Raw genomic sequence first — 24,995 nt, 5'->3', positions numbered from 1 at the left:
TGTTGCTCGTCCTCGGCTAAAGGGACGAGAGTCAGTGTGTTGCACGAGCCAGAAATGGTGGAGGGTGTGGGTGAGAATAGAGGACGGGAGCAACAGGCGAAAGCAAGGTGGCTCGTGCTGTACGCGGCGAAACGCCAGGCCGCGTCGGGATAAAGGAGTCGAGAAAGCTTGGATGCTGCAAATTGAACCATTACGACTACCTACGCGACCAAATCGACTAGAAACCAAGGTTACAGAATCCTGCTAGGATCGTTACAACAGCCTCGTCGTCCTTACGACCGACTGAGGAGAAGATTCTTTCGAAGAATATAAGCTCTCGTCCGGCAGGAACGATTTAACCGGTGCGTTGAACCGAGTCAATGACCGATAGGTAAAAAGAGAATTGAACGGAGAAGAGGATGCAGCCGAGTGTCTAGGTGTTGCAAATTGAACCATTACGATTAACTACGTGAGCTGATCACTTTGAACGCGTACACTCGGAGAATAGTTACGAGTTCGTTGTAAATACCTTGAAGATCGGTTCAAGTTTTAGATAAATATAATTTGCTACCTGACAGAATTAAATATTTTATCTTTTTCCATTGAAACAGTGAAAGCGTAATCAATAGTCATAGTTTGCTAAGAATTTTAAGCAAGGTACTATTCCTGCTTCTGTAAGTTTCTTTGAGGAATAAAAAGAAGATGAAAGAAACTGTTGCTGGAAATGATAGGAATTGAAACAAGGGGTGGTATCGAAAAATCCTGGTAACAAATAAATGGGAGACCATGGAAGACTAGATTCCAGAATAGTTACAACCTCGTCCCGAAGCGATCGCCTCCATAAGGAGCAACTGGAACGAGTTTTCTCGAGCGTCTGCCATTAGGAGCACGCGATCGAGACACGCCTTTTACGAGTTTCGATTTTCACCACTAGCCATCCGAGAGCGTCTCTTTTGAAAGAATCAAGCGCTGGCTTCGCCAACGAGCAGGACTGACCAGAAACGGTCGCCCATAGCGGCGATATAATAATTGCAGCCGAGTCGAACGCGGCCTCGTTAAAACGAGAAGCGCGAGGCCGAGCAACGTGTTCAGCTTCGAGTACGGATACACGAGGAACGCGACATAACGTGGTAATTTGTACCGATGAGAGGTCGTAAAACTCGCGGATACCATATTCCAAGAGGCATTGACTCTTATTTTTTGCCACGTTTTAATTTGAATTTTCACCGAGCGCCGTTAATAATAAGGATCCTTCATTGATAGAACGAATCGTTGGAAAAATCCTTTCTCTCACGATGATGAGAAATGACGAATTATCAATTAGACGAGGAAAATGGCAAGCTGTCGAAAAGTCGACGAACCGATGAAAAGTGACGAGGCAAGAAGGTGGAACAATACGGGGGACGATTGTTTAACGGGAAAAAGGCGCGCGACCAAGAGCAAAGCAGCGTAAAAGAGGAGAAAGAGGGAGGGAAATGGTGAAGGAAGAACGAAGAAGGTTGGGTCGACATGGTTGTGGTCCGCCTGGGAACGACAGGACCACGCATTGTGATCCGAGCTGCGAGAAGGCCACGCTAGGCTGACCCCAGGCTTTACATTAACCATCCACCGTGTACGTACGCACGTAAATGGCCACCCACCCCTTCGCTTTAAGTCGTACCTGTTGCACGGGCTAATCACTGGCCCACGGACACCGCTCTTTTGTCTTCCTTCCTCTTCCCTACGGCTTATTCCTTGGGACAAGGTTGCGCAACCGGCTAAACCAGGACTTTATCGTCCTCGTAAACAGAGTGGAACGTGGAACGCGGGATAATTTGAAAAAACTTCTGTCGACCACGAAGTGGGTTACTCGCGAATTCGCATTTTCTCGTGATAGACGGTTCAAGGTGACGAACATGCCGATCTTTTCACGATTCGTGAGAAACATCAATTTTCGCGGTTCCATGGGGGATACTCGGTAATGAGGGACGTATTTCAATAGGAAAATATATGGCAGGATATACATTAACGTTGTAATTATTAATCATGCGTGAGACACTAGAAATTACGCGTCGAAACTGGAAATGGTTACGAAAGAATTCATGTTAATCGTTTGCGGTTCTTTTATCTCAAGTAATACTCTTTCAACGATGGTAATTAATTTTGGAGATAGACTTCTATTTACATCGAAAAAAAAAATTATTCATTCATTTCTTGTTTCAACATTCATTCAATCTAAGAATATTCGTTGCGCAAGAGTATACTTGCTCCGAGGCTAATCATCGTGCATGATCGATGACCCACGAGGCAATTATTTTTGCAAAATAATGACAGAAAATTACACTCTATTATTATTAGAAGTACATTCCCATCGATAGAATTTCATTCACAATATCTGGTTAATATCGTCCATGCTTGAGATTTATGCCCGACCGCAAAAGATTGACATTAAAGAGAAGAAAGAAAGAATGGTTTCAGACTCACCCTCTAGGCAACTGCATTTGTACTCCAAATTGTCGATTTGACGACACGTGCCTCCATTTTTACACGGCGATGGATCACAGGGAATATACTCGTTCTCGCAATTCTGGCCAGTGTAGCCGCTCGAGCACATGCATCTGGAAAAGAAATCATTTGAAATTTTTAAAAAATTGTTTTTGCAATAAATGGAAACATAGAATTATGTATTATGGTAAAATTTAGTTTTACTTGAAAACAGATATTTATTTTTGAATGTAAAGATCATTTTAACAAATAAAATATACACCTTGTTTTTTTATATCTCTAAGCCATGATGCTTACACAAAATAAGTGATTAAGATTATCCGTCCTGATCAGATTAATTACACGGTCTAACGAAAGCGTAATCGACAAAGAGCGGATAAATTATAACTTAATGAAGGCGTATCTTGTATATCTTTCAGCGTTAATTATAAGGTAAGTCTTGAACGCGAGTTCGCTGGTGACAGTAACGACGGATCAGATTCTCTAGGACATCGAAAGAAACGCGAACAAGCGATTTTACTCGCCACGATGTCAGCAAGACTTAATACGATACGCGGAATGACGAAAGTTGTGTCGATTACGCTTAGTAATCTATGGCGGGTATTATTTATTCGATTAACGTAAAATCATCGGTGGCAAGTAACGCGAACGTCAAATAATGGAAATACGATTCATTTCGATCGATTTCTCACAGTTCTCCCATTCGTTCACTCCCATCGAAGGCAACGCGAGACCAACGAACCGCGTTAACCATTCGAACAATCAATATTTATAATACCGGTTTCTGGCATCGTAACATCAACTTTTTTGCATCTAATGCGACACTTTTTATGCACATATTTATACTCATCGCGATCACACAAATGCCTCAACTATGTGCGTATTACTTTACAGGTAGTTGCTCCGATAAAGATAAAATGAAAAATATGCAATTGGAATTCCTTTCAAATAAATATTATGTACAAAAATCACATACCTTGATGGTTCACGAAATTAAAAACATAGGTGTCATGTCTTCAACACATTTATTATACAAAAATAAACTAATAACTGTGTATAACGTTTATTGACACCATTCGACGCCATGACGCCATTACACGATAATCGAACTGTTTTACTAAAAATCATCCCAGGTGGCGCGTCCCCCCCACGCGCCTTGAGGCGCGTTTTCATATAAGGGCCGATACACAACAATAGGATTTGAATACATTAGGAAAACTAGAATTATAAAATATTTTATGTTAATTAAAACCGTGTCAATCGTGAAGAGACTTCAGAGTGACTACAATTTCCTTTCTCGTATAGGTCAACTTTATTTCAATGTTATTTTCTACGTGACCTATTCGAAACTACCACTCACAGCGCGAACGTAAACATTACACGGTGCTTGTATTTAATTCGCGAACGTAAGCTTCAGATTATCGTAGCAACAGTAAACACAGATACCTACGATAATCCCCTTTTTCTTGATAAACCATTCATTCCATCGTGTACGGATTTACGATACTACATAGTAACGTAGGATATAGGCTCTCTCCATGGTCCGTCGTGGAAAAATTAATCGCGAATAAATTATTGGAAAAAGAGGGAGCTGGTACCGCTTTAAGGAAAGGAAATTATCAATCTGTTTACGATGAATAATTCCAAAGGATTGTTTGGTTTAAGGGAAAACAGGGTGTATTTTAATGAATAAAACGTACCTCGAGCTGGCAGCCAGTAGAACAACCAAGAACACGCGCGTGAGATACATTTTCTCTCGAAATTGATTCCCTCGGCTCGCAGTCGGACGATGTCCTCATATTTTCACGAACACACACCGTGCGTTTATTCCATTCCCATCGATCACCATCGTCATTAAACTCGAAAAACACCCTATCCCTTTTTCTGAAATCCTCCCTTACCGATCTCACTATTGATATACATATATAAACACATCCACGTATATACACCTCACACTTACGTTCACACGCGGTACATCTAAATAGAAAATGCACAAGTTTACACGGCGTCGATTGCACTGGTATTCGTATCACAAACTTCGAACAGTCGTTGAGCAATGATCATTCAAAGATATCGAGAAAGCACGGTTTCCCAAAGGAGCAGAAACTAATGTTGTCCACTGTCAGTATATGTCCTTTTATCGAAAATTGATCACCGATTCAATTCCGTCACGGGCACTTTCTCCCCGATATACGAAGCACCTTATCGATAACTCCATTTTTGAAATTTCAATGTTTCGTACCCTAAGAAAGAAGTTGGACCGAAAGAGAAGCCGTCGGTACGCGGCGTTCCAAATGATTGCACGTAATTGTCCGAATGACCCGTGGTGCTTGGTGCGGCACTGGTGTCAAGTAGGAAAGTCATATAAACTATATACCAAGCGTACAACAAACTATTATAAATTCTATACGTCAACGTTAAAAAGAGAAGAGATAGAAAGAAAGAGAAAGCATAGCGATCTGATGGCTGGTCCGTTCTTTAGAGAGGCAAACCCAGCCAGGGCCGCGCTCTGCTCCTTTTCTCACGGTCTTTCGCGTCGTCACTTTTCGACGCCGGCACGCGGTTCACTTCGACGCCAGAATCGTCCTCGTGTAATCCATGCACGATCGTTCCAATGTCGATTCGCGTCGCGTGACAGCGCGTACTTTAAACTCTCTTAAATTCGCACAAATTGCCTCTATCCTGTGTTACGTCGGATCGCCGACGAGCTGGCCATGACGGTCGACCGGGTCGTTTCGGGTACGGGGCGTTGCCGTATCTCATCTGTGCCTTTTTATCGTGCCACTGTCACCACGCACCTATGTCGATTCATGTTCTCGATCGTTTATCAATCCACCGCGTACACTTATCCGCGGTATTATTCCGATGGAACCGGGCTTACGATGATCGTCAGCCGAAACAGAGGGTACCGAGACGCGCTGCTCGACGACGCTTGCCGGTCTCTTTCGAACGCGACGCGCCACTTTGAAAATCCCACGGGAACCGGAAACACGATTTTATTATAATAATAACTATATAGGTAATTTTGATAACACTGTCGATGGAACACGGTAGAATGTCACGTCACGCTGCCACCTGTTTACGCGCGTATTCTACGCGCTCGGTGGTGGACCGGAAGGGTGAAATCGACAGAGACGCGCGTAGAACGTGTATCGTTCTTGAACGGCTGGCGACAGACTAACCTTACTTTCAGGAGCGGGCCGTTCAGAGGGCGCCACGCTCGTCGATGACCCCTCTGTTAGCGTCACAGCCGATCTCTCCCCACCACCGTGGTGATCGTTTGGGCCGTCGCGTCGTGACTCTGTTTTCCTTCTCGTTTCACCTTGCCCCACGCGATCGTTACCCTCTCTTTCTCCCTTATGCTCGTTAACCGAAAGGTCCCCTCGGCTGGTTCCGTCATCCTTCGTTAATCTTCGACCGTGTCTCGCGTTATCCTGTTCGCACGCACCGCGATACCATAAGGATGTCTCCTTTCAACCAACCTCCTAGAGCCCCTAGGCCATAGAAACGATGCGGAATCATTGCGTGCATCTCGGGTCTCTGCCCCTATATACCTCCGGCTTCGTTGATAGTATGCAAGAATTTTGCTAATTCGATAGTTACACGATATACCTTCGGCACTTCTGTTACGACGGGGAACGAAATTTGTCACGCGTTCTCGGCATTTTTGTCACGGTACGCTAATTGCGTGCATTTTCATGCACGAACGGAACGTCGTGAACGGTACACAAACGGACTTCTGCTTGGACATTTTTAGCACGATTAGGCGACAAGAGACAGCAGCTTCATTGTACGATTCTCTCTTGAAAATGTTGAAGTCCCATGAAAATTGTACAATTTTATTCCGAATGACTTCGATGAGAACCGCTAAGGAGTTTACACGTCGGGCGGAATAAAATCTGGTTAATCCGTTCGTATGAATATTTATGCACCCGATGCGTGGAGTAAACAGGCCGGAAGGCAGAAGCGTGCCGGAAACACGAAAATTCTGATTAAACCGTGTGTTGACTGACCTGCTTAGGAGCATCGGCTAACAGACTGGAGACGGGCAATTTGAAAAATTTAATTTTCACTTGTTTACACGCATTGTGCGAACGGTATGGTATGGCTTGCGGGCATCCAACAGGCCGGACGATGGGGTTCCCGTGAACGAGGGGATCATCCGGATTTCCCCTTCCAACAAACGCTACCCTCCAGTTTCCTGACCCGACCCACGTTCTCTACTCTCCCTCGCACCATCCATTATTCCGCATCGATGACTTCGAATGATTTTTCGATACATTCGATTTTCGAGAGTCTCCGATCACACGTAGATTACCGAGCTTCAATTGGTCCAGCGAGAATGTAAAATTCGTTCCACTTTCTTTATGGAAAACACCACCCTATGTATTGAAACAAACTGTGCCTCGGTTTCTTGAAATATTTAAATTTTTATCTTTTTCTATTACGAACCTGACCACTGTCTTTCAGATTGTCCAACCAGTTTGCAGGTATGAAAAAAGGACAAGTACGATCCCGAAGCGGTTCGATTTCAACGACCAATCGAACAGAGAAGGAAGGGTGGGTTAGGCACATCGATGTTTATGTGTCTCTGTTATATGATTCATATTGGGATGCCACGGAGGCGGACCACGACAGCAGGAAGTTTCAGCATGGGTCTCGGCCAGTCAAAGGTAGAAAATATGTCAGAAATGATCCGGGAACCAGTTGGGAAGCCGATTTTCGAGCCGACGCGCGATGCACGCAGAGCTTCCCTGTGGTTAAAAGAAAAAAATCGAACGATGGAAGAAGAAACAAGTCACCCGCCAGTTTTACTCCTCTGCTCGATCGTTCTCGATCTCTTCTCCCCCTCGGTTTCGACAAATACGAATTTTTACGGAGAAATATAAAAGTGAAAGAAACACGGTCGTATATTTTCCAGGCCGATTTTATCGGACGTTTGACACTGTCCGGTTACAGAAATATAAATTTCAAGTTCGCTTTCGAATTCGTAAACATGGAAACAATTCGAGCACACACACCCAAAGTGTTTCAAATGCAGAAACCCATTTTTTTACAACGACCATTTTCAAATAGTAATTTGAAATTAGGAGAAGCTGAAATCTTTTCCAGGAAGAAGAAGGACCTTTCGTAAAGGAGACACGGTAGGAAAGAGACGAAACAGTGAACAGGTCCTATCAAGATAAAGAAGGCAATTGCTCGGAGGGATTAATCGAATCTACAGCAATCTCTGGCTCGGTTTTGTCATTAGCGGTACCGAAAATTGATACGAGCCGTTAGGTGGTTAGCTGGTCGATTTATTTGACAGGATATTGGAACGCAAGGAGATTGAAATCGATTCTCGATCGGCGAGAAGAGACGACATGCCTCGGGAATCTCGTTCCTGATCATCTTTACGAGCCTATCGAGCCGCCGAGATGAAAACATTCTCGCGAGGAATATTAAGTGCACTCTTGGTTAATGATAAACCCTTCCTTCCCCTTATCTTCAGCTATTGATACACGCGTTGTTCGGTCCTTACGGCTTTATAATGCTTTACGCATAAATATTAACCAGTTGATACCCTGTCGATTCTGACCCAGAATTTAGTCATTCAAATTTCTTAATGCAATACTTTAGTATATTGAAAAAATAATAATTAAATAACGAATAAAACGGCGGGAGGATAACGGATGTCGCAAGAATATGCTTCCTTTTCCCGCGCATTCTCATTCCTTTTCGCACGGAACTGCTAGATAATATTGTTCTAAACCGGAGAAATCTAGATCGTCTCATTGATTATGCATCAGCGCGTCCGTTATACGTCTACATTTCAAGAAACCAGAAACGAGATTGTTCTACGACACACAAGAGTCGTTCCTTTTTATATGAATTTATGATTTCCATAAAGGATGTGATTGTATTTTTAGACACCGGCAATTGTACCTCAGAAAAATAATTTCATTTTGTACATTTTGGAATAATAAAACATTTAAAAAAATTCTATTCTTTGTTAGAAAATTAATTACACTGACCAAACCTGACTCCTCTAATCAATTTCTTCGAGGCAAATTTTCTAAGGTAAGAATGAAAGTTTCCTGAATTAATTGTTATATTTTGATAACAATTAATCTGACACTTGATCGGATACCGCGTGGTGTTCGCAGCCGTGACGTAAACGGATGCAGTGCGCGTAAAGTAAGGAGCATAACAGCGGATTAACACGGCTAATGGAACGCCAGCACAGGGCGCTTTCCCACCGTGGTAATTGCCTGAATTGGTTGGACTCGATAATCGTTACGTCAGACGATTCTCGACGATCAACTTCCCCGTTGGACACTTTGTCACTTGCAAAATTTGTCAGCAAGTTATATAAAGAAAATAGAAGAAAACGAAATTTAATTACCTTGACTTTCTGTCTAACGAGAAACCACTTGTGTGAAAAATATTCTGTTGAAACGATCGAATTTCTAATTGACTGTAAATTAAGCAATTAATAAACACGAAGTGTACAAATCGAGTTATCATTACAAAAGCTCCAATTCCTTCCCTTTCACTCGTTGCTCCATTCCTAACCCAACCGTATATTAATATCTCACCTTTAGGCGATTATTGGAAATACCTAATACATTATCGAGCTGTTGGTAACGTTGCCAATGTAACATGAATATTTCTCGTGCAATGAAAACCTAGCATTTAAATTATCACGAGTATTACCTGTTCAATTCTCGGTTATTAATCCAAACGTATCCATACTACATTAATCCATACTTTTATTTGTTCAGGTATTTCTTTTATTCGCGATGGCCTGTCATTAAATTTAAGCAAAATATTAAAATATTATTAGGAAAGTTCATTCACCCCGTTATTCGAACGTTCGAAAACGACATTTCCTTCTCGCAATACACCCAGCATTCATTGTTAGATCGAATAGAAAAATCCTTGCCGACGACTCAATTATTTGCAGAGGTGCGAATATTGCGATAGATCATCGATCCACGCCCGATTGAAAAAGATGGACCTTGCCTTCGGTCCAACAGATTGAATGATTATCCTTCACCTACGACATTCTTCGAAATTATAAATAGTTGCGACTGGCATACCGTAACAATAATTAAACAGCCGTCGAGGAACGATCCACTGAACCATCAACAATTCCCTTTAACGACAGCCATTACAAGCGGATTATTAATGGATACCGTATGGAACTTGACTCGCGCTTTCCTCCATCGTCCATGAAAATGTGGAGCAACCAGTGGACAGAGCGAATTTACATAGTAGATTGGCTGGAAAAGTGTAGCGGTATGTAACCTTGACAGCTCGATCCCGATCGACTTTATACGATTAATCATTACCGTCTGTCGTGGGATCAACCTCGTCTGTCAATTGGATTCAAAGAGAAATACTGAAAGTTTGGTGTAATAAATTAATCATCCAGGATTTTTGTATTATAATTTCAAACGGAATTCATTTCCTCAAGTGCTTGACTAATTAATTTCATAGACGAGATAATTTCTAAGATGTTTGAAATCATTTTTAGAGTACCTAATCTACTAGCAAAATAATTTTCCACCTAATTTACAAATAAAATAAGCTCGGAGATTCTATAATAAACAAGCTAGCGATCTCTGAAGCAGGATTCCTTAAAAAATACTTCAATCTCAATAACGAATCTACATCCCTGCATCATAGACACTATTCTAATTAATTTCCACGTCAGAACTCTGAAGACATTTCCTATCCTAGATCACTGATTACGTTTATCAAGAAGTTACACGCACGAATGAAAAGGATCGGGATTCTGATACACGAACGTCATCCTCGCGACAAACTAGATTGCTACCGCTATCTTCGACCACTCGAGCGGGACGAGTCGCGTGACAATCGTTTTTCATCTTAATCCCGGCATCGTCCGGTCTCGAAAACGCTGGTAACACCGGTGATATATCAGGGATCGGTTTCGAAGTCCGGTTGCTGAAACGATTCACGGCATTAGACGCTGTCTGCCGATCGCAACATCGTCTGGCGACAATTAATCTGACACGTTGATGCATTGAATTCCTCGATTGAAAATCTTTCTCTCGTTTTTACACCGCAATCAATTTGCAATTGCATAAACGTTAATGAAAACGTCCGCGGGCAGCAACATTTAACGAAGCTGCGTCAGTCGCAATCACCGGTGAAACGTTATTTATGAGCGCGTAGAGGAAGTGGCAGACATGATGAAGCAATAACAGCTACAACTCTGGATAAGATTGATGCGATTGGCAATCATAGCGCCGTTGTTCCTGCTTTATTTAAACTTCCAACGACCCATGGAGGTTGGAGTTTGGAGAAATCGATGGTTACCAAGAGAGATCTTAATCCTTTGACCTGACAAATTTTCAGCAATCCCAAGCAGTCTACTATTCCAATGAATTTCCTTAATTTTTCATTGTCCTTACATACCGGATTCGTTTATTCCAAACACGTCCAACCGACCGCCTATGTAGAAAAGATACGAGATCCTGATGAGTATCAGCGTTGAAAGCAACTCTCGATTCCAGGTTTCTGTATTCCTGCCGGACTAGGCGATGATGCTGGTGTCGCTAGACACGCGTGTACATCCGGCGAAATTCGAAAATCATCCATCTCGGTATTCGCGTCACGTAGTTATCGGTCACTCGGTGCCGTAGAAAACGGCTTCCTCGAAACAGTTCGAGATTCTTTTCCTTCTCGGAAGAAACGGGCCAAGCTTCACGACCGTCATCGACCCGGCTGACCTCGTCTAGGCTACCCTTATTGCGTGGAAACGACTGGTTAAAGTCGGCCCGTACGACCTACGGATTACGTGATCCTTCGCCGGGCACACCTCTCCACGCGTACAAATACAATATTGTAAGAGACACGTGAAGTCGGCGACAACAAGGTTGTGAGAACACCGATGCGCTCCGTCAGATTACTTTCTTCAACATCGGCGCCAAGGTTGACCACGCTTGCGTTACGATCTTGATAACGTTAACACACGCGGCCGATCGTGGTCGAGTTTAATTTTCCGATCGTCGCAGACGGTTCCCCCGGGTTATCGTTAACACTTTCGCGAAAGTATGTAATTACATGGAAATTCGTAGCCTCTTGTCCTCTTTATCGTACCAGGTGTGTCGGCCGAATCGATCGTATAAAATGATCTTTACAGAGTCATTCCGATTTATCAACATCTGCATCTTCGAAAAGTACGAACTTTGAAATTCTGGTAAGAAAATTTGAAGAATCTTGGATTTGAGAAACGAACGAAAGCGTAATCGTTGATGAGAACGAGGCGAGGAGAACAGATGTGGACACATTCCGGAATACTGTGAGGACGGACCAGGTGCGAGTTTCGGCTAGAAGCCGAGAAGAATTTCGTGCAACCGGGGGTCGGTTCTGGCAACGTCGAAAATTACTGCGGAGGCCGCAGTTTATCAAGATCCGGTGCGGATTCATCGGTCGGGGGGGGGTTAAGGAACATCGTTCGAGCGTTCCTTTTTGCCTCGCCTCCGCTCAATTAAATTCTACTTGGCCAGGATCATTTCATAAATCACGCTACCTGTCCCGAGCACGCGCACAAGCGTAGCCAAGCGGGTGCGCTTTTTCGCGCTGAAAGCGTACATTGTACGCGATCAAAGAAGCTATTTGCTGACGAAATGAAAAGGGAATGAAATAAAATACGAACGTATGCAGAAATTATACAAAGACTATCGTAACAGTTAACAACACCTGCGAAACCCTTCCGCCGGGTACCTACAATTAACTGTAAGATCACCGACGGAATATTTCACAGCAAAGATACGATTAATTATCCTTGTATCGCGAAGCCACCCAACAATGTCCTCGGCATAGTGGCTGGCGCGCCTTGTTCTTCGACCACCGATTCAACCTAACTATTTAATAACATGGTAGCTTCTAGCTGAACCACCTGGCGGTCAGGCATGCCACATCAAAGTCTTTATTAAAGCCAATTGAACCTTATTGCTTTTCCAGCCTCGTAACAGAGAGAGAGTAGGAGAGATTAGCGAGCTTCGTGTTGACGAGATTGTTGCACCGCGAGAGTGGCACGTATCGGGACAGGTAAAGAAGGGAACGCAGGAACCTTTCCTACCTAGGTACTTTAAATGCCGAACCGAAATGGGATGCATAGACGCGTTAACAGTGCAGAAGATGTTACAGGCTCTACCAGAGGCGGATTAACAGCGTTAAAGGGAATTATTGGGTAGCGGCTCGATTAACCCCTCGTCGATATTTATTAGCCGACTAAAGCTCAATTATTCCTATCCGACTACAAGTTTCCATCGTACGCGATAACCAGATACCATTCAATTAAGGGTACGCGCCGGTAATAAAACGTCGCCTTCTATTTTTCTTCTTTCAACCTTGAAGGAAAACATCGAGGCGATTTCTGAGATCTCGAGATGCGAGATTCTTCAAATTTCTACCCTTACGAGAACAGAAAAATAGAAATTTATATAAATGAATTCGAAAAGGAACCGGTAAGCCATGGAGGGTCTAGAAGCACGTTGTAGAGCGAGTTTCGAAAAGGGCGCAGTAGGGATAGACGATAGGGAGGGGGGTTAAAAAAAAGGAAGTGAAAAGGGAAAAAGGAAAAGGAGAGGGTAGCGCGGAAAAGAAACGAGCTCGCCAAAAACTGGTTCCAGCGGGGGACTTGAAGCCGGGCGGCGTGGAGAACATAAATCCGCGCTTTGTTGAGATCGAGTCGAGATTAATCGGGGCCCGAGTCGAGCTGACTGCACGAGAGCAGATAATGTCGCTGGGCCCTACATTATATTGAATTATATCGGCTCGATCCTGGTGGCTGTGTGCGCGTATAGGTACGCCCTGCCTTTTTCTTCCCTTCGTCAGCAACCGGAGAGAAAGCTTTGTCGGTTCTCCCGAAATTGTCCTCGCCTTATTTCCAACGCCCTGGACATCTTCATTTTTATACCTTTTGCATTTGCCTGTCATACGAATCGAATAAAACTACTTCGCCTTTGCTTGAAATCTAAATTGTCTTTCGTAAGTCACGGGTCGTTACTCGAAACGCAGATCCGAAGGGAGGAGCGATTGGAAAATGCATCTCGGGGCGAGGACAGAGGCGATCTCTGAATCGACGCAACGTCGAATTACGAGCAAATTCGTAATGGGCCGTGGGATCGACTCGATGGATCCTCGTTGTTCGACGTCATTATGCGCTCCACGTCCGTGCTCAATCGGTAATTGCAGCAAAGACGAACGACACTGACGCGATTCTCCGAGCCCTAATCCACCGCGTACGTTGGTACGCCACGATATTTCGACGCGATTCTGATCGTACACCTTACCTTTTTCTACGTTTCACTATCATTCCCTCCCATAACACCATATCTATGCGGATCAAAGTAATTTTACACCTTAAAATCATACATAACAAACGTTCCTCGTTAACATACTTAGAGGCTATCAAATAAAAATGCATATTGCAGCATAAAATAAGATACTTTAAAGGATTTCATCCCCTAAGTATAGTTACCTCAAGTGGCAACTTGTAACGCAACTTTTCATTGATAATGATATAAATGACAATATATGCAAAATATACGACGCGTTAAGCGTTAAATTAAAATATTCAAGCGATTTCTTACATTCGAGCTCGCGGAAGATTGATAATTAGAGCTTCGGGTGAGATAAGTATCACCATCAGTATCGGTGATGAAAATTTATGTTAACCATAACGATACCGGTGTCTCGGTTGCAAAGGAGAAACGATTCGTATGAAAGAAAAAGGAGGGAAGAATGAACGTTATCGACGAAATCTTCGCCGCAGGAAATTGAATCGCGTCCGGGGTTTATCGAAAAGCCCAAAACCGGCGTGAGATCGCAATTTACGTATAAAGATGGTATGTAAAGTATCGGTGGTAGGACCGTTAACGATGTCGTTCGACTTACTTGTAAGATCCGTGAATGTTCTTGCAGGAGCCGTGTCTGCATGGGTTCCTGTCGCATTCGTCGATGTCGTCCGCGCAATTCGGCCCCGTAAAGCCGGGTGCACACGTGCACTTGTAGCTGTCCTCGAGCGAACGACACTCGGCCCCGTTTCGACAGGGCGACGAGGCGCAGTGGTCTTGCCGTTCGCAGTGTTCCCCTGTAACAGAAGCAACAAGAGAAATGCGGCGTGCCGGCTGTCCCAAGCTTTAACCGCGAAAACATGCTGCATCGTATCGTTTAAGAATCTCGCTCGACCGATCCTTTATAAATCAAATCGCGAGAAAATCCTGCCGTCGCGCCTACTTTCTTCTTTTATTAACAAGGAAATAAGGGTTTCCGATTCGATAAAAAATATTTTCTCCAACGGTGTACGATTAAATTTGCAAGGCTGTTCTACGACCAACCCCTTCCCCTAGTAGACGATGCACTTCAAAAATGACCCAGCTATATAGGAACCCTATCCTTGAGTCGTTGGCTAACGTAGATAAATGAAGATTCAGCAGCTGGTGCTGAAGAGGTCGCAGGAAGAATAGAAGGGGAGCAGAAGGAAGGAAGAAGAATGATAGGGGTGAGTTTTGCCCTTGATCTGCTGCTGGACACGTTACGAAGAGCTCACCCTGTTTGGGGTTAAGAATCGAAACCGAACATATGTCCATTGAAATAAAAAAAAAATGTGCAGATGTTAATTTAAAAATTCATACCAAGGACAATTACAAAAGTAAATAAATCAATCATTGTCGATCACTTTAATGGAAATGGACGTTGTCTCGCGTTTTTTTGAGCATCTCATCGATAAAGATCACAGGCAAGGACAAGGATAAATTAGCTCGACGGTGATCTCCTTCCCTTGGGAAGATATCGTTTAAAATCGCGGTGACCACATATTCCTGTCTACCTAACGTCCCATCCCTGCTTTCTTCAGCGTCACTGATTAGTGGAACTAATTACCAGAGTGGCTACTCGCTTCCTTGGATCTGAGATGTCTTTGCTCCTTGATCCTGTGCTCCCGTGTAGCTATGAGCCAACGGTGCTCACTTAATTAAAATTAAACCATCGAGGAGCTAAGAAATTTTTATGACCATGTTCCTTGATGCACATTGCATTTTAAAAGAATAAAATGAATGTATTGATATATTGGAACGTAGCAATAAATTTATGTATTAAAAGTATAGAAAGTAGTGAGGGAATGGTTGAAAAGAGGTGAAAATATAATTGTAAAGGTGAGAACCACTGGACCAAAGGTACCGCCACAGCGAAATGCCGCATTGCTCTCCGCCAATTATCCAGCTGGCACAAACTTCTCTCTTTCTTAACCGATTCCCTTCCGTTTCTTTCTTTATCTACCCTTTCCCTTCGGAATCCCGTTGCTCTTCGATTTATTTGTCAAGGGAGCACGCGCTCCCTCGCGTTTAAACGCGGTCCGTGAAAAAATCCTCATTTAGATTCGTTAGCCACTTCCGCGAGCCAAACAAATTCGCGCATGCCAATCCGACCCGATTTCGAAAGATGGAAAGTTTAATATCATGACATAAAAATGTTACAAAATCTCACATATGATATATCAAATTAAAGCTTAAGATCTGAGGAAAATCACTATACGGATCCCTCGTTAATATTTTTAATTTAAAATGGTTGGTCACCGGTGAATTTGTTTAATACCATTTGATGACAGAAAAGTATCACGCGAACCAACATCCTGTTAGAGTATAAAACAATGAGAACAAGCGTGATTACCTCACGGTTTTTATCTTTACATCTATCGTTTAGCCTTGCCACCAAACCCACGTGAATCTATGGAACTTGTTACCTAGATAACTAAAACGTCAGTCATTTAATATTGCACCCATAAACTCACGTACGTCCTCCTTTTTTTCTTCCTTTAGTTATTAAGTACCGTGATTGTTACATGCATTTTACGAGCAAAAAATTATTCGTACGATCTATGCAACAAAATTGCTTTGCGATGCTTGGAAAAATGATGTTTAACCGTTTCGGTGCATGTTAAAATAAAAAAGCGTGATAGAATCATTTTCAAACGTTATAACTGGTTATGCCAAGATCCTCGAAGCCGATCTATAAAATTCGTAACCGTATATTCGCAGGATCCTCGTAAACGCGGAATAACTTTAACCGGATGCTGGAAAAATATTTTAGATTCTTCTACATCGAACGACTCGGTATTTCCTGGCGAAAGCGAAGATATCGTAACGGGTCAACGACTCAATTATACGTGCGACTCTTTCCACCGATAAAATCTCGCATTTCGGTACTCGCAGATTTAGCGACTTCATTTAACAGCGGATAAGGATCCTCTCGTAAATCGACGATTTTTATCTCGAGCGAGCTTCTTCGAAGCTCAACCCTTTAGCCGCGAACCAAATGCATATGTACAGGTTGGTCCCATGATACGAACGTTAAGAACTTTTTTCATTAACTCAGCGATTAACGAGGACGTGTCCACGGCTAAAGGATGGAGGATCGAATTAAGGAAAATCTTACCTGTATATCCGGTGGCACAGGTGCAAACGTATTCGCGCAACGATTTTAAATTGCAAGTGGCTCCATTCAGACACGGCGATGAGTCGCATGCATTTTCAATCGGTATTTCGCACAGGCTTGCAGTGAATCCGACGAGACAGGAACAGGTGAACGACGGCGTTCCACCCCCGACGCTTTCCTTCACCCTGCACGAACCACCGTTCTGACAACGTGGACCCGTGTGACAGGGGTTCAGGTGCTGACAATACTCTCCCACGTATTTCGATGTACAGCTGGAACAAAGAAAAAATTTGCACAGATTAGTGTTGAGAAAAGTATCCATCTTTGGTGAATCAAGTTCTGTCGTAAAAGATCAAATATTTGATAAATTAAAAACAGGGTTAAAATTGCTTGTAAATTCTCGCTCCAACTGGGCGGTCTCTAGCAGGCCTTTAATGCCTTCTTGCAAAATGGAACAATGATCGTGTTGCGGTCAAGGCTTCCACGAAAGGTCCGGAAAACGGAAGACCTCGAATTCTTTGTGGCCGTTCTCCAACACGTATTATTACATTCTCTTCGAATGTGTATCTAAAAATGGCCTAGTATGATTGTGGAATTACGAGAAACTGGCCCGGATCATTTTTCTAAACATCCTACACCTTCGAAACGGACCGTTCAAGGAAACGTTTTCACCCCTTTGCGAATTGCTCGCTCGAAACTCCGTTCTCTCAAGCTTCTAATTAAACCTCTTCTTTAGTATCTCGCATAATCGCTCGCTTCCGTCCGCCATGGCTAACAATCCGCGCAGAGTCTCCTATAAAATATTAAAAAATCTTGCGGGTAATTTGAAGGGAAACCGCAAAATGCTGGAAGGTCTGTCTACGAGGTCGTTGACCGAGCTTCGGAATAATAGGGATGCCGAAGAAAAGCTACTTTCTAATGCTTTCTAATGATCCTCGGGGTTCGGGGACCCGTATTCTACTACCCTGTTGATCATCTTCAGCTATTGAAGAGGAGATCAATGAAAAGAAATTTCTAGCTGTCCTTAGAAGCGACGATGCAACTTGTGCATCCTGTACTATGCACCCAATGCAACTGTTGATGCATTGTAGTGTAAAGAAGATAATACTTCTTACAATTTGACAGTGACTAAAAATTAAAAATTAATATATGATTGAAGCAGACTAATTTGTACAATATTTTAAATAAAAAAAAGTGTATCAGTTTTATGATGTTCCTTTAAATATAATCTAATTATTGCTCTTTCCTTATGAACAAAATTCTTTCTCACGTTTGAAAAAATAAATTAAAAATTCTTGGAATAAAAAAGTACATAAATTAATCTTGAAATTTCATTAGAATCGATTAATTCAACGGGGTTAAAGATGAATCAATGATGTCGAAAATCTTGTTAATAGGTAGGTAAAGTGAAACGAGTATTCCAATTTCCCATCCCCTATCTTTTCCCATTTCATTGGAACAAGGGAAGCGAGTCGGATGCCGACACCGTGATACCTACGAAGCTTTCTTGGCTTCATGGTTAGAATAAAAGTCCGACAACGATGGCCGCGGCAGGAACGAGCTAAAGACAAGAACGTATCGGCGTCCATTGTCGAAGGCACAGCTGGTTTCCGAGTTACTTTACGCAGCTCCATTCCGGCTTCTTCTTCTTCTTCTTCTTCTTCTTCTTCTTCTTCTTCTCCTGGCAAGGATATCGCGGTGCACATGCGAGCGCATAGAAAGCTGTAGCCGGTATCTCTATAAACGGAAGCGACGATTCCACGGCCATTATTTGCCGGCAGCGAGTTTCTTCGCGACTACCGGTGTCGGTAGGCCGCGTTGAGCACCATCGGCTGGATTTATTGACTTCTATCTGTGAATATTCCCTTCTAAGCAAACCAGGGACGTAACGAGCACCATGCGGTGCCAGCAGTGTCGCATGGAGAAAGGACTTGTACTCGTGTACCTCCCGCCGGATCTATTATTTCAGAAGGATGCGACCAGCCCGAAGTACGAAGCACGGATTTTTAATATCAAGACAACGATGCCTGTCAAAATGACGAATTTCAATGAGAATCATTAACCCCTTCGCTAATAAGGACTGATTTTCACAACTCTTCTGCGACAGAATATGAATACGTTCGCTTATATAATAAAAACGTGGAAGGTTGAATGTTTATACGCTGTTCTGCGAACCAGTACGAATGCAATCATCTCGCCATGATACCGTGTCAAGTACACTGTAATTATACTATCGTGTGCGCGTTGCTCTGTGAAAGCGGACGGGGTAATTTTATTAACGAATCTAGGACGGGCCATGATTCTGTTTTTTACAGCAGTACTTTGAAATATTTTTGAAATTTGTCTTTTACGATCACTCCAATCGTGTATACGTGCCGTATATTTCCTGACGGGAAATTATCTCTGCAAATCAAGGACCACCAAGGTACCAGGGTTACTCGCAGCTACGCTACTGCCGTTGCTTCGCGTGTATTCATCAGCACACGCGAATATGATTGCATCAAAGAGTGGTGTGTACGCGCAGCATGTATCAATCAGAGGCTTCACGGGCAGTAAAGTTCCGTCCAGTAGCGTCATCATTCTGCTTTGTTGGCTGGCCGGGATCAACGTTGTTTAAAAGAAGACGAAACGAAAGCCACTTTATGGCTGACCATTCTCTCCGGTAATGGGCGGCTCCACGACACGCTCCGACATTTATTCCGCTCCGCGTGCGTGCACGTAACGCGTATCAATCGCGATCTACGAGGGCCGAATGTGTACGCTCCTTTAGTTTTATCTTATCCTAGCGAAATCAGAGATCCACCGTGAAACTATGCCGGAATATTGAAGAATAAAATTTTCAACTATGAAATTATCATCTCGAAGTTTAGATTTCAATCTTGAATGAATCTTCGGGTGCCATCTTTACGGTTGCATCAAATATCCCTGATTATTCCGTTGCGAACGGTTTTATCTAGCCTCGTAGACGCAGAAAAATGAACGTCGATGGTAAAGGATCGCGCGGAGCGTATGATCCAGGTGTTCTTCCAGCTCGTTTCTAGCTGGGATTCTCGACGTTCGAGTTTCTATATGTGGCCAGAGACGCGGTGCAGTCTGTAAGAATCGATCGTAGGCCGCGGGCAAGAAGATCTCGCCAAAGGACGACTTGTATTTTGCCGCAGAAATCGTTGCCAGGACTCTGGCTGATCGGTCTGTAAACATTCGCGTGGAATGTCGCGGAGCGACGTGTCGCTGTCGTTCTCTTTTCCTCGACAAAGAATCGAGCGCGGTGAATTATGCCGGGGACACGATGAATAGCACTCGATAGCTCAACCATTTTACCTTCGAGTTTTGCGGAAAAATGGCCGACAGGCGCGTACTTACACGCCGCAAAAAGCCACGTCGAGTGTTCGAGATCGTGTTTATCCCGGCACTCTTGTTTCCGATGCACGGAATTCTCTGTGATTTTATTCTCAACCTCCCTGCACTTGGGTAATCTTTAATTCTATATTTTGTCAAGTTCGTGAGAAACATTTGATTGGAATAAACGAAGTGGCCATAAAGTTGAGTCGTTTTTTCTGTACGAACCTACGCCATGAGACATCAGTTTCAAACAGAGACCGAATCGTTGAACGAACAGGGTATTTTGGAAGAAAGGAAGAAGACGATCGAGCCTTAATTCTATATTAAAGAATTTACAACAAGCAATAAACTCGTAGAGGTTGAGAATTCTAATAGGATAAAAAGCACTTTGATGTATCACATTTCTAAGGATAAGAAGACATCTTTCCAACATCTTCATCGGAATGTCGAAGGAAAATATTTGCAATATGAGAGTGGAGAGCATCGAATAATAGAAACTGATCGAGGCTGTTTTCTGTGTTCGCATTACACGCGATTCTGATCGGGTATCGAAAGCGAGTCGTGCGATTTCAATTATCGTTTGTTATTGTCAGTGATGAGGAGGCTGTATGGTTGGGCTCGAAGCTTGATAAATCGATCGGCATACAGTCGATCGAGATCTCGAAGAGCAGCACACCCTCATCGACGAGGAGTATTTGCAGATCTCAACGAGCTGCAGACCCTCGTATCAATTCGCATTTCAATGCAAATTGCTCGCAACTAATTCCAGCATGAAATAGCGAATATTATTGCATAAAAAGAGAAGTATAGAAAATATTTACTGTTCCATACCGGGAATATATCGAATTTGTAATTAAGATGAATAATAAAAACGAATAGAGCATCGTTATTAATTTTATTCGCTATAAATGTTTCTCCTTCTCCCTCGATTATCTCCTTAAAAACGACGGTATTCGTTAGATCGCGCAACTCGTTAGGCTTTTTATCGTCCTAATTTAAAAGAGACGGATACAATTTCGTGACATTCCTCAACGCAAAATGGTCCCGAACGGCGTACAACGGAGGGAATGTGTTTCGTTTCACGAAGCAGCTCCCCTAATGTCGCTAGTTAATTGCGACAGCGTTCGGTTACAAAGTTAGTTAACGTTTTAATGTTCTAAACCTGGGGTTTAGGGTTTCACCGAGCCTTATTCCATGGGACGTTGCCGGCTAGAATACTATCTAATCGGGAAACGGAAAATGTTGAAAATATCTCAGGAAATCTGATATTAGATAAATAAAATCTAGCTAAGATATCCAGTTAAGAATCACGATCACCATTTATTTCTAATCGAAACGAATAAAATGAAAACTAAATTAGCGTTAAACGGTAGCTCACAATTAATTATCGCGTCTTATATTCGAGTATGATCCTTTTGACGAAACGAAGCAACTCGGAAGATGTTAGGAGGCGCTAATTCATAAGGCAAAGAAACCTTCGTGGGTTGTTCAACCGATTTATTTTTAGGATCTAATGCGTTATGATATCCCATAGGCAGGTTCTAAATGGTCAGTAAAATATGAACCTGGGAAATCCGATGGACAAATAGTTTCGGGTAAACGTCGACAGGTGCATCCACGCGGCGAAACGAGTATCATCGAACAGTTTCATAATTAGCGACTGAATTTTTGCCACTTTCGTTTCGCGAAACAAGACAATTAAGACGACGTCGATGAATCATCTCGTTACGTGGGAGTGCAAACTGTGCGACGGTTCCATGTCAATTTCTCTTCCTAGTTCGTCGCTTCTCGTTCACACGATAAGTTGGACGGAAAACACTGTTCACAGATATTTCGTTCCCTTCGGACACGTGTCAGATACGCGACGAATAAATAAAATAATTTGTAGACGAAGTTAAAACGCAATATGTCTTTGTTTCTTGAAGAAAAATGAAATAAATGGAAATAACAGTGAGGAGTGATAATTTTTTTCTTCTGGTAGTTAATACAATATAAATTCCCCAAAGCTTTCGTTACACCATAGAAGGTGCAGTAGAAGTGTCGACCGTTCGCAGCCAATTAATAAGACGCGTTCGTCCAGTGGCGACTTTGGAAGGGTAAAAAGATCAATATCCGCGACTTTCGCGAATTTATCGCGACGTATCGCCCGGAAATTAACGGATCCCCTGCCGAAATTGCCTCGTAAATCGACGTCGCTCACCCTTCCCGCCTTTCTGCCGTCTCTTTCTTCTTACGGGACATGACGAATGGCCGCGAGATTTTTGCGGCACGCTATCTAAACGAGCATCTGAAATTGCGCGAAGCGTTAAAGGACCAGCCTTTGCCGATCGTTCGATGTTTAATTGGGCAAGAAATACCGGTCAGAATCTTCGGGAAACTCCAAAGACAACATATAAGTTTCGATATTAACGAATATACCATCTTTATTTACCTCCGAATTTCTCGTTTTGCAATATCTTAGAACTCCTAATGGGAATCGCAATATTTCGTGAATAAAGATTACCAGTTCGATAAAAGTCGTCCGATTTGCTAGAGACGGAGAAACGCGAAACAAGGGTGAGAGATGGGAGAAAATGAAAAATACAAAATGGACTACCGTCATCCCTGGCCGATAATGCGCGGCACTTAGCGCTAAAATGGCAGCCTCCGGTGTCATTACGAATCGTCCACTTAGCCGGTAATAACATCGCCAGTCACAGACGAACGGAAAACGAAGCGCGAGCAAAACGAGTACCGGCATCGCAAATTGAGGATCTTGCGGAGAGAAGGATCCTCTTGCCGATTGTTTCTCGACAATTTCGCGACGATTTCTGAAATTGTGATCGTCGATCGTCCGAAACGTCGATCTCGGTTTCGCAATTTTCTCCTGGCTATAATAAAATACCCGCTATGTATTTTCCGATCGTATTCTATGAAATTCACACTGGATAATTATAAGAATTAATTTTCATCCCTTCTATCGGCAGAGTTTCGCGTTCGTCGAACAGGCTCAACGAAACAGAATGCTAAGACAAAACGAGCACGATGAAGATTCATACAAGAAACGAGGGAGAACAAACAATGGTAACGACGTCTCTGTCCCTTGATCGTCTGGATTTGGGACCGGAACCATCAAATTCGAACGCGTTCGGCCGCAGCGAATTCCCCGACTTCTTTTGGCACGAGCTCGAATTACTTGAAGCTTGCAGGAAAAAAGTTTGAGAAGCGCAAGAAAGCAGGAGGAGGTGGACGAGAAGGAAGGAACGCGATGGAACGACGAGGAAACGAACAGGGAGAAAGAGGTAAAGGCAGCTGTTATTGCTGCCTCTTAAGCCCAAGCAACACGCTTGGTCGCTCCCATTAACCACTCGTCCGCTCTGGATATCGATGCTTCTTCCCCCCCCCCCCCCCCCCCCCCCCCCTCCTTTTATTGTACCACAACAGTTTTTCCAACCACCACGGCCAATTGCGTTTCTCCTTCGCGAACCATTTCGGCGAAACCACCATCATTTTTCGACACTGGTCCATCCGTCACACGCGGTGTCGTCGATAACGCCATTGAATTTATACGACCCATCATGGAACACGTTCGAGTAATCCTTCCAATTGATATGCAATTTGGAAATTTTACGGGAGCGATCGAAGATTCTCAGCCGATCGAATTGCATGAAAATTTCCGAGTTTGAAATAGTAATTTTATCACCTCCCTAATTCGTCGTTACGCGAGAACGATCAAACAGCTAGTTTTTCATAAAAACTCGAACGAGTTGTCGAGCTGAAAATTCGCACGCACGTATCAAGAGCAAATCGCGGGATAATCAAGGTGTCGCAATTAGTTGCCCTCTCAACGACGTGTGAAAATGCGTTCACTCGGTTCGCTTGATTTTCAGCTTTCGATTCTCGTTCATGAAGCAATCCGCCAGTTGTTTACGAGATTAAATCGGTGGACAGGTTCTCGGTTAACTGGATGCGTAACTGAAATTGCAAAACCCTGGCTCGCGGACCGGTCACTTATTTAATATGCTAATGAATAAATTACGCCAGCTCATAAATTAACGTTCGAACGGCGTATCGAAATCGACAGGCTGATCTGAAAATCTTCGCTCCGAATCGACAGGCTACAATCACCGTACCGATACTCTGTCCAGATCTTAACCCTTTTATTACGCGACAGTGAAAGGCTACCAGTTGAAGTTCCAAATATGGCAACAAATTACAAGGAAATTAAAACTATGTATCGAAAAGATGAAAAGTAAAATAAAATCTCAAAGGGTTGAGCTATTCATCATATTTTTAACGGGAAAGAACGATCGCAAATAAAGGTAAAAATAAGGATCGATGTACCAGAGGGAAGGAACGAAATCTGTCCGGTCGTGGTATCGCGAAAACTCATCTCCATGTTGGTCCCGCAAAATGATAGAGAAGAGACAGTGGTCCAAGCACCGACATCAGCATCACGACTGCCACCACCATCACAGGCAGCACCATCAGCATCTCGCCATCACCACCCACCATCAATGGACCGAGGACCGCCCGTGCTGGGTCCATTAGTGTCTCGGCTTGTAATTTGCCGCGCCGAATGTTAATGGACTCGTTCTTTCTCTCTCATTCTTCATAGCAGTTTTTTCCCCTCCCTCGAAAACGTACGCTTCTCTCGCTGGTCCGTCATCGACGGACCGTTTCGTAATCGGTCGAATAGGCTAGCTAGTGCGCGACGGAAGCGCAAGCACCGTTCTCCAAGATCTAGAAGCGTGTAA

General features: G+C 43.3%; 1 protein-coding gene across 2 annotated transcripts in view; it reads right to left on the bottom strand.

The window, feature by feature from the left end:
- Positions 1-24,995, bottom strand: part of N (neurogenic locus Notch protein) — a 162,998-nt gene that overhangs the window by 86,172 nt on the left and 51,831 nt on the right. The window contains exons 3-5 of one of the 2 annotated variants that reach the window (XM_034332726.2): positions 16,918-17,189; positions 14,380-14,575; positions 2,443-2,576 (exon numbers count right to left, since the gene is read on the bottom strand). In XM_034332726.2, coding sequence (XP_034188617.1) covers positions 2,443-2,576; positions 14,380-14,575; positions 16,918-17,189 — 602 coding nt within the window. Of the gene's footprint in view, positions 1-2,442; positions 2,577-4,163; positions 5,657-14,379; positions 14,576-16,917; positions 17,190-24,995 lie in introns of those variants that run through there. The other variant, XM_034332727.2, reaches the window with a different exon arrangement.

This window comes from Osmia lignaria, chromosome 3 (genome assembly GCF_051020975.1).
Source record: "Osmia lignaria lignaria isolate PbOS001 chromosome 3, iyOsmLign1, whole genome shotgun sequence".
NCBI lineage: Eukaryota > Metazoa > Arthropoda > Insecta > Hymenoptera > Megachilidae > Osmia > Osmia lignaria.
Note: the sequence above shows the minus strand (reverse complement) of the source record. Positions and strands in the feature narration are given on the sequence as shown.